This window comes from Stylophora pistillata, chromosome 3 (genome assembly GCF_964205215.1).
Source record: "Stylophora pistillata chromosome 3, jaStyPist1.2, whole genome shotgun sequence".
Taxonomy (NCBI): domain Eukaryota; kingdom Metazoa; phylum Cnidaria; class Anthozoa; order Scleractinia; family Pocilloporidae; genus Stylophora; species Stylophora pistillata.
In genome coordinates this window covers 28292690-28302595 of record NC_142521.1, presented here as the reverse complement: position 1 = coordinate 28302595, position 9906 = coordinate 28292690, and the positions used below count along the sequence as shown (strand labels likewise).

At 39.1% G+C, this 9906-nt stretch overlaps 1 protein-coding gene across 3 annotated transcripts in view; it reads right to left on the bottom strand.

Annotated features, from left to right (window-relative positions):
• Positions 1-6491, bottom strand: part of LOC111336198 (acyl-coenzyme A synthetase ACSM4, mitochondrial) — an 18324-nt gene extending 11833 nt beyond the window's left edge. Inside the window, exons 1-5 of one of the 3 annotated variants that reach the window (XM_022942247.2) lie at positions 6068-6491; positions 5097-5218; positions 4324-4424; positions 3022-3134; positions 2579-2715 (exon numbers count right to left, since the gene is read on the bottom strand). In XM_022942247.2, coding sequence (XP_022797982.2) covers positions 2579-2715; positions 3022-3134; positions 4324-4424; positions 5097-5192 — 447 coding nt within the window. In that variant the 5' untranslated portion in view covers positions 5193-5218; positions 6068-6491. Of the gene's footprint in view, positions 1-2578; positions 2716-3021; positions 3135-4323; positions 4425-5096; positions 5402-5487; positions 5577-6067 lie in introns of those variants that run through there. The other 2 variants (XM_088754888.1, XM_088754887.1) reach the window with 2 other exon arrangements.
• Between the last annotated feature and the right edge of the window lie 3415 nt (positions 6492-9906).

The following is a 9906-nucleotide window of genomic DNA, read 5'->3' as shown; positions in this document are numbered from 1 at the left end:
TCAGAATCTTCTTGGTCTGCTTTCCGGTAATTGCGAAATAAAATGAAGAGCGCTATACACAAAGCTCGTAAAGCTTTCATGGAAAAGGCTTTGCCGTCCAACAAATCTAAGGAAGTCTGGCGCATGGTTCACCGCGTACTCCACCCCTGCCAACAGTCTTTAAGGTTCGACCCAGACAAGCTTAATCTTCATTTTGCTACCGCAAGGAGAACGCTTGATGTTGAATCGACCAACCAAGATGAACTCTTCCAGTCCATCCGCGGTCTTACGGATAAAGAGGGCGCCTTTCACCTGGAAAGTGCTACACAAAGAGAAGTCCCGCTAACCCTTAAACAACTGCGCACTGACTGTTCGACTGGACCCGACCAACTGCCTGCCCGGTTCGTAAAGCTGGTTGCTAGATACTTGGCCAGCTCACTCACAACTATCATCAATAACCGTATTTCAAAGCTGTACTTCCCACATGCCTGGAAACTCGCGCGTATCAGCCCCATTCCAAACGTTGACACACCTGTCTCGGAAGATCACTTGCGTCCAGTGTCGATTCTTCCCGTACTTTGTAAGGTATTTGAGAAGCTTGTTGCTTCTCAAATGACTGATTTCTGCACTAGAGAATCTCTCCTTAAAGACACCATCTCGAGCTTTCGTAAGGGACATTCGACCTCTACGGTACTCTTAGGTATAAGGGACGACCTATTTAGTGCCATGAAAAGGAAAGAGGTAACTCTTATGGTACTGGCAGACTTTTCGAAAGCAGTTGATACCTTTTGTTTTAAAACGGTGATAACCAAGTTGCATCACCTCGGTTTTTCAAAGTATGTCCTCGAATGGCTGGCTAATTACCTATGCGGCAGGAGACATTACGTTCAAATTGGTGATCGCAAATCGTCACCCGTGCTCTCCGAATTTGGAATCCCCCAAGGCTCAATCCTTGGACCGATGTTGTTCAATCTCTACGTCGCGGATCTTCAAGATATTCTTCCACCTACTATCAAAAGTTTCCAATATGCCGACGATACAACATTAGCTGTTCTACACTACTGATCACATCTCAAGCGGAAAGCATGAATGCAACCCTGGCAGGCCTCGGCGCCTGGTCAAATGATTCAAACCTGGCCCTGAATTCTAAGAAAACCAAGGCCATTCTTATCTTAACTCCACAGATGGCTCACATACATTCTCTCGGAAATCTGGAGTTGGAATTAGAAATCTCCGGTAAACCACTGGAACGTATAAATGTTACAAGACTCCTGGGAATACAAATGAATAAAGGCTGATAGTTTCTAAAGAAACTGTTTGGGGCTGCGTCGGTGGAGGTAACGAAATAATTTGGATATATCAACAAAGTTGAAATGGTAAATTGGCCACCGTAACGATTACAACGATTACTTTCGCTCCGACGAAGGGCTAACGCTCGAAACGTCAGCTTTTGAAATCGTTACGGTGGCCAATTTACCATTTCAACTTTGTTGATATATCCAAATTATCCTGGGAGTACACATTGACTCAAATCTTAAATGGGAATTTCATATCAGTTCTATTCTTAAATCTTGTTATCTTGAGAACCTTAAGAAAAACAAGGAACTTTACTAATTTTAAACTACGGAAACATTTGGTAGAAGCATTAATTCTGTCTAAAAGAAGCTACTGTGACATTGTTTTTTATCCACCACCAAAGTTCCTCTCAGCTAGACTACAAAGGCTCCAGTTCGCTATGGATAATTTCATCACTTGTAAATATGTAAACAGTATATCTTCCATTTTGGATCTTGGGTGGCTACCCATCCGGAAGCTAAGGGACTACTCGCTACTAAAGACTATTTTTAAAGCACTGTATTCTGATAACTGGCCCTCTTATTTAAATTTGCAAGTCGTTAAACCCGTTAGGCATCTCCGTTCCAGTGTTGCTCCAAGGCTTTATGTTCCATTCGTACAAGGCACCTTTCAGCATTCATCAGCCATGATTTTTAACGAATTGCCAGCAAATATAAGGAATTGCGCAGATTTTAAAGAATACTGCAGGCTCTGCAAGGCGTTCTTAAAGGCGCGCGCTTTGTCTTCCTTGTAAAGATATAGAAACAACCACCACCACCAACCAATATATTCTACATATTTACTTTCATGTATAGCTTTTATTAGAATTTAGTTTGTGATTATAAATTAGTTTTAATATTAATTAAATATTAGTATCATAGGCCTTCACAGATGAAGAGCCACACCTTTTATGTGGATATACTGTGAATAAACCGTTATTATTGTTATCATTATTATAAATAAATAATTTCCGTTTAAAGAAAGAAGCTATCAGACGTTTGAAGAGTTTCTAAAAATACATGAGTTATTTTGCAAATTAAATTTATTCTCAGCAAATCATTGTGCAAACTCTGCGGAGAAATACCGACAGTCGTTTTGTTTGGAGAGTAGAAAGTTGACTTACAGGGCCAAAGTGACTTCATTGAAAAATTATTAATTTAGAGGCTTCTTCCATGAATTATTCCTTTAGAGGCTTCTTCCATGAATAAATATTTACCAATGGTGAAACAAAAGAATAAATCTTAATGAATTTCAAATGACCCACCTCATCTACCACATTCAGCAATTCATCATTGACCTGATCACAAGGTGCTGCCACTACACACACTGGTTTTGACTTTAAGATTCTTCGGTGAAGTTCTTTTGGACCAACATTTGTCGGCATTATTAAGAATACACCGCCTAAAAATGCATGTAAAAAGCATTAAACTTGTTACGTTAGGGCCAAGCTTTGAAAAACTGATGCACTTCAATTTCTTTTTTTGTGTTTGTGTAATCCAAAAAGGGTAACTTAAACAATCTTTGGTTATGTCTATCATTGAGCTGAGAATCTCCTTATAAAACTTCTTTCAATAGAATGCTGGAGATAATCCCTCTACTTTTCGTTTTTCAGCTTTGTGTCCCTCTTCATCCTAAAATATTAATCGTATCGGGTCCCCATCAATGTTCTTTAAAGTATCCATCTTTGAAGAAAAAGATATTTTTTACCTGTTCTCAAACAAGCCGCCTGTATCAGCCAATATTCTGGAATTGCTGGTAATATCACCATCACACGATCTCCAGGTTTGATGTCAGCCGCCGTAGACAGAACATTAGCAGCTCTCAAATCAAGAGGAAACAATTCATCGGTTTCAGAGTTAATCAGAACTATAACAAAATTCTCAAATGTGATTGGTTATCACCAGCCCGAGCTGAGCTCCAATAGGACAGTGTGCTCGTCATGCTTGTAATCATACTATGTATTCACTGATTGAGTGGGAGAGCCGGTCGGGAAAATATTTGGCTCGAGCATAGGTAATGGGCTCCTGGCTCGAGGTAATGACGTACGGACCGAGCACAGCAAGGTCTGTGCCTCATGACCGACAGCCAAATATTTTCCGGCCCGACCAAAGTAGGTCAATACGCATCTTATTATATGACCACCAGGTGTTGAAAATTTAAACCTAAATAGGACGCGATAGACTGCACACGCAGCCAAACGAGCACAAAAAAAATATGTCATTAGAACTTTTTCTTTATTTTTTTAAAGTCGGAACAACAAACTCCCGATTCCTTGAAAAACGCGAGTTTTCGTTTTCTCGTTTCTCTTTTCCTTAAAGCTTTTTCAACAAAGCGACATCAGGGCCACAAGGCCGGACGACTTTTTCCGGACCGGCTCACGTCAACCCGTCCAGCCCTGCTCACGTCAGCTTTCACAATGGTCTCAAGGGGATTGCGCAAGCAGGACCGGACTGGTCATATGATGAGAGTGATTAACAAAATCGGACAACCGCAAAGCAGGGGTCCGATTAGTCAATCATAAGTAGGCAAGAGTTCAAACTTTAATATAAACGTCGGCCTCTGAATTGATATTTTTGACGGATATCTATTTTGCTTTAAATCAAGGTGAGTGAGTGTGTCACTCTGATTTTGCAAACAAAAGATGTGAAAAGGGATCACTTAATTTTGACGTCTTCCTTGTTATATTTTCGCTCTGTAATTAGTTCAAAACACCCTCGCCATTTCGGCTCACAATCAATTAGGCGCAAAATTTCAGCAGAGATAGTGATGGATGAAGAAGACAAAGCGCAGGAGATTTTATGATCTCTCATGATCTCCATTGAACCACGCACATATTTGACAAAATTGATGAAAATCTAACGACAACTCTTATCTCCGTGCTTTATGCCAAGACGTTTTCTATCCAATAACAACTATGGATGGTGTCTCAGCTCCCTTGAAAGTATTTACAAGTCTTTGCGAAGACTCTGGTGGCTCTTTGTAGATTGCATTCAAAGGGATGTATCTTACTTTTTAGAGTTTACAGCAACATCTTCAAAAGTCCACTTAACCTCGTTTCCAACACCATCAATCCACCACAGAGCTGGATGTTCACTTTGTCTTTTGCCCTCCTATTAAAACATGAAGAATACCCAAATTCTAGAGGATAGTATCGTGTAGGTAACCAGCCGCTATTTGCGAAATGAGCCCAAAACAGAGCGTTGTCTGGACTCGAGAGAGAGAGAGAGGCCGAAATCGAACCTATAGAAACCAGAAACATACATGTACCTATATCTAAACAGGTTGGAGAAACTTTGTATGGTTGACCAACAATTGCACATTATCTTCAATTTCCATAATTCTCTCAATGACGGCAGGAGAAGCCGATTCACGGTGGCGAGTCAAAATCAAATTAACAAATATTGTTATCATAGCTATTATTATTATCATTAATAGCAGTATAGTCATTATCGCTATTTTTTATCTCATTTATCATCAATTTTTCTTTCATTCGGTGTATTGACAGGAAATCTTTGTTCGTGAAGATTTACAAGAAAAATTGTTTCAACGAAAATTGTTTCAAAAATATTGTTTTTGTCAACTTGCCTTGTTCCGATATATTTGCTTTGTTCAACAGAAGGATAAAAAGTTGTTTTTTTTTTATTCCAATTATTTACTACTCAGATGCGAAAAATATTGCAATAAAACGATGGCAAACTCTGGTTAATGTAAGATTTCCGCGAGCATTTATTCTAAGTATGACGGTTGACAAAGTTATCGCCTCTGCAAGCATTACTATTTACCTCTTCTTTTGGCGCCCACTCGTCTATAACGTCAGCAAAGTTGAAATAATCTGGAACACGAAAATCTTCTGTTCCCCTAATCATCAGGTCAGACATTGCACCGTCAGCTTTGAGCACACTGCCTGTTTGAAAGATACAATTCATACAACTGTAAACGTTGGTTTTAAGTTGAAACTAGATGCTCGAGGAGCGTTCACTCGGGCTTCTTTGATAGCCATGGCATTCACACCAAACACGAGTACAATACTATAACAGCTTGTAAATTCGTGCAATCAAATTCAATTGCGCGAGCGTGGCTTCAGCATTTTTCATCGATAAACGGGAAAAACTTCCGCAAAAAAGTTAAACTAGACATGGCAACAAGCGAACAAGCCGATGAAGGTCTGCCTACTTTTTCTTTGGGAATGAATTTTTTAACTCCCTAGAAAGTATCCAGAGAAAGGGAAAGCAAAACAGTCAACGGTTTCACCTCGTTTCGCAACTCTAACTTATTTCCACGCATGGATTCACCTGTCAGTTTTTGACCAATCTGAGACAAGATCATTGAAGCATAGCAAACTGCTTTTCCGAAACAAAATAAACAACGCATTGAAGCGTAAGGAGGAGAGCCAATTTCTGCCCTTTATACATAAATTACAGCGTTGAAAATGTTATAAAACAATTGGTTTCTGTGTCAGCTGTGCGTTCATCGAGACTTGAAGCACTTGGGAAGTTTGGAGAGCAGTAATGAAGCAAGAGTTGCTCGAGGCTGCGCCTCGAGCAACTCTTAGGCCTCTTAGGCATCTTTCGTGCTCTCCAAACTTCCTGAGTGCTTCAAGTCTCGATGAACGCACGCTAACCCATGAACCAATTGTTAATAGTGATTATGTACGAAATACCAAATCGTACTTTACAACTATTGAACCCAATAAAACCCAGTAACTGAATCAGGATATTTAACGGAAGAGCTAAGCGTATGTATTCAACCTTACTATTTAAGTTGCTTCTGTCAGTATCCTTATCCAATTCGCTGTTGTTAGCGCCACCTTCGAGGTTATGTTCACGAACATTCTTTATTTTTTCAGCAAGTGAGGTGTTGTCTCAGCATCATAGTTTGTTGTTAAATCGGCTGTCACAGTTTTGCAAATATTTTCGAAGTTTGAACTCATATATGGCTCATTTGTTATCTCGTGAGAACTAGTATGAACTTTCCACATTTGGCTAGCTTTCAAGCAATGAAGTTCGTGGACCGGCCCATTCCGAAAACACTCGACAACATTTAGCGTGGTCCTAACCACGAACGGCGTGTGCGTTTGCATGTGGGATAAGCTTATAAGACAGGAATCTTTGCAAAGCGGTTTCACAAAACACAGCATTCTGTAAATTACGAGAGCGAGCTCAAGTTACAATTTGTCGCACTCTCATCTATGGTGGCCGAGAACTGCCTTTAAAAATATTCATATCTATAGAAATTATTTTTGTAATTTTTTTTCATTTCGATTTACTTCTCATTTTTCTTTTTAAAATAAAAGCAAGTGAAAGTAAAATGTAAAATAGAAATAAAATGAAACCAAAGATAGATGAAATCAAATCAAAATTAAATACTACCCGGCCGAGCGCTGCCACTATTTTTTTTTTTTTTTCGCGGTCGGAAAAAAAAAACATCTTTCTTGGTCGAACGCTGCCACGAACAAATTTTTTTTCTCCGACCGCAAAAAAAAAAAAGAAAAAAAAGGAAACTAGTGGCAGCGCTCGGCCGGGTAGTATTTAATTTTGATTTGATTTCATCTATCTTTGGTTTCATTTTATTTCTATTTTAAATTTTACTTTCTCTTGCTTTTATTTTAAAAAGAAAAATGAGAAATAAATCGAAATTAAAAAAAAAAAAAACAACAACAACAAAAATAATTCCTATAGATTTGAATATTTTTAATGGCACTTCTCGGCCACCATACTCATCCCCAGTTTCCGCGATTTACGCAAGGAACGCCTGGGACGACCCCCTTTTTGGCGACCAAAACGGCTTGCATTTTCAGACTCGGGCTTTCCTACGGAAGCCTGAGTAATGAAGGGGTTAGTTCTATTATCATTCTGCTTGCTGTACTTGTTTATGCATCAGTTGATTTGACTTTAAACGTGTAACCACGGGTGGTAATTGTATCTAATACCCTCGCTAATACCCTCCAAGATTAGTCCTTGCTATACGCGGGTTGTGTCGCGATAACATATTTTTGGTAGTTTTAGCAGCAGAGGCAGCAGCAGCCATAGTGATAGTCGTCGTCACCGTCGTCGTCGAGGTGGTGGTAGTAGTAGTAGTGGTACAGCCTGGTAGTAGTAGTACCGTCTATGGTCTGCCTCAGCAAATATGACTCGCGGTCCACTTTCTCGAAAATACGTGGCAAATACAAGCCGCTTAATATATATTGAGCACTCCACACGCAAATGCTGTCAGCAAGAAAGAGAAAAGGAGCGTGTCACGAAACGCCGCTTTCGACAAAAATGTATCTCTCACAGTACAGAACACAAGCTATCCTCTTAAATTTCATGAATTCTTGTTCTTAACTTTGCACTGATAAGAACTTAAATGTGGCTCACCTGCACACACCGTTCAGACCCAAGAAAACAAACACACTACCTAAATACTCTGACCACAATCAACATTCGGTTTTGAAAATCATATTCACAATGTGTTTTTGTACCGTAGTTGCAGTCTAACATTAGCATCTTTCAGCAATCGTGCGTATTCGTGTAAGCCATTCCACGGCAGCTCACTTAATTTAAGATGCGCATGAGTTAAAATAAGACATTCCTTTAAGTTTACTGAAACACTAAATGGTTGGATTTGAACGCAGACGTTTCTGAAACCTAATCCATAGATATTCTAGTCTTCTCGGATAAGGACGAATAAACCGTAGGCCCCGTCTCCTACAGGGGCTAGGAGACGTTAATTTCCCACGCACAAGATTACTGTGGGATGGATGGAAATCGGCCCTGAAAAGCCCCTATGGGGAGTGGTCAAGTAACGTATGTATGTGTGTGTGTGTGTGTGTAAATATTTTCTACAAGAAGTCAACAATTGTTTCTTAGACAAAGCTTTGTCTAAGAGGCAAGAGATAAGCGGCGAGTGTCAACTGACAAATGGCCAAAATGCAACGTCACACGGTGTGTGACAATGTGCAGTAGTGTTGAAATCTGCGAAAAGTTGAGGTAGTTTGGAAATGGAAGAATGCAGGAACTCGGAACCGGAATATTTGGAATACCCGGAATACCTGGAATTCACGGAATGACTGAAAAATAATAAATTTAAAAATAGGAAATTAATTAATAATTAAAAAGAATAAGTTTGAATAAATAATTATTTAAAAAGTCAAATAATTAATTAATAAAGTAAAAATAAAGTGAAAAGAAAAGTTAACAAGAAAACAGGAAAATCAGTTCTCTATCAATACACCAAAAAAACGAGAAATTTTCTCTCGTCAGAGCGACGAAGGGCTAACGCTCGAAAAATCAGCTTTTTAACTCTTTACAGAGGCCAATTTGCAATTTTAACTTAGTTGATATTACCAAATTATCTGGGTATAATTGACATTCTAATGACGCAGTTCCGTTCATTGCTTAATATGTTCTAACCTGCAGCCTTGCAACTCAATCAGTCTCGCTTCTCGCCTCACGTGCATCACCAGCTCGCTCAGTTTTTCAGTTCCCTCCCATCTCTCCCGTTTGATAATTTCTAATATTGTAGCTTTCCTTATTTCCATGTGTTGTAACTTTGTTGCCTTCTGCAGGGGCTTATGATTGTATTTTTTTTTATTAGGGTGGGCGGGTCTCCTTTAATCATTACCTGTCAATAACTAAACTGCCAACCTATCACGCCAACACTACTTGCTGTTTTATTGTCTCGAACATGTCTGCTATTGTTTGCAAAGAAACTTTGGACCATTTCGTGTCCATCAACTTTATCAGGAGAAGAAATCGTCAAGCACCAGTAATTTTTAAGAGCAACGCCTCTTTCAAAGTTATCTCTAAAACTGCTAAAAGCGTGTATTTTTTTTTAGAAAAATGAACTATTTTCAGGATTTAATCCAGTTCGCGCAAAAACAAGGTGATGACATTTTAATGCTCGAAGCATTTAACGAAAACAAATCATTAAAAATTTTCAAGAAATCGGACTGCTGGGCTCATATAAGATAATTTTCATAGTTTACGGATCTGTGTGACCTGGAAACTAATGCGGCATTTTAAAAAATATTACGAAACAATAAATCATCGTCTCTTGCTCGGAACTACGCGTAAAATATTGCTTATATTCAAAGGTATATATTCAAGGTATCTATAGTAAACGCGAAAAGGTATCGAGTAACTGACGATCTCTCAATTTTAACTGTGGACGGCTGGTCTTCATGGTAGCTGCTTTGATAGCTCCCAATGTGTGGTTAATAATTATTTAAGATAGAGTATTAATCTGTGATAGTTCGGAGCTTTTTACAATTGAACTATTAAACTAATTGGAAATATTGCATTTGTTTACCCGTCTGCAATGGTTCCGGCTGGAAAAGTGTGGCGGCCTAATGGTCATGGAGTCCTAGACATCCTACAGGTGTGTAAATGGGTGGAGACGAATTTAAAACGGGGAGTAACCATGTGATGGACTAGCATCCCATCCAGGGAGAGAAGAAATATTTCGTCGCTTAGGCTGTATGGGCTAATGGCCTGACGCAGACTTTTTTAAATTCTAATACGTGCATCTCCATGCCGGTAAGTGTTTTTTTGTTTTTGGGACCCTCAGAGAAAAATTACGTATTAAACTATTTAATTAAAGTGCACCTACACC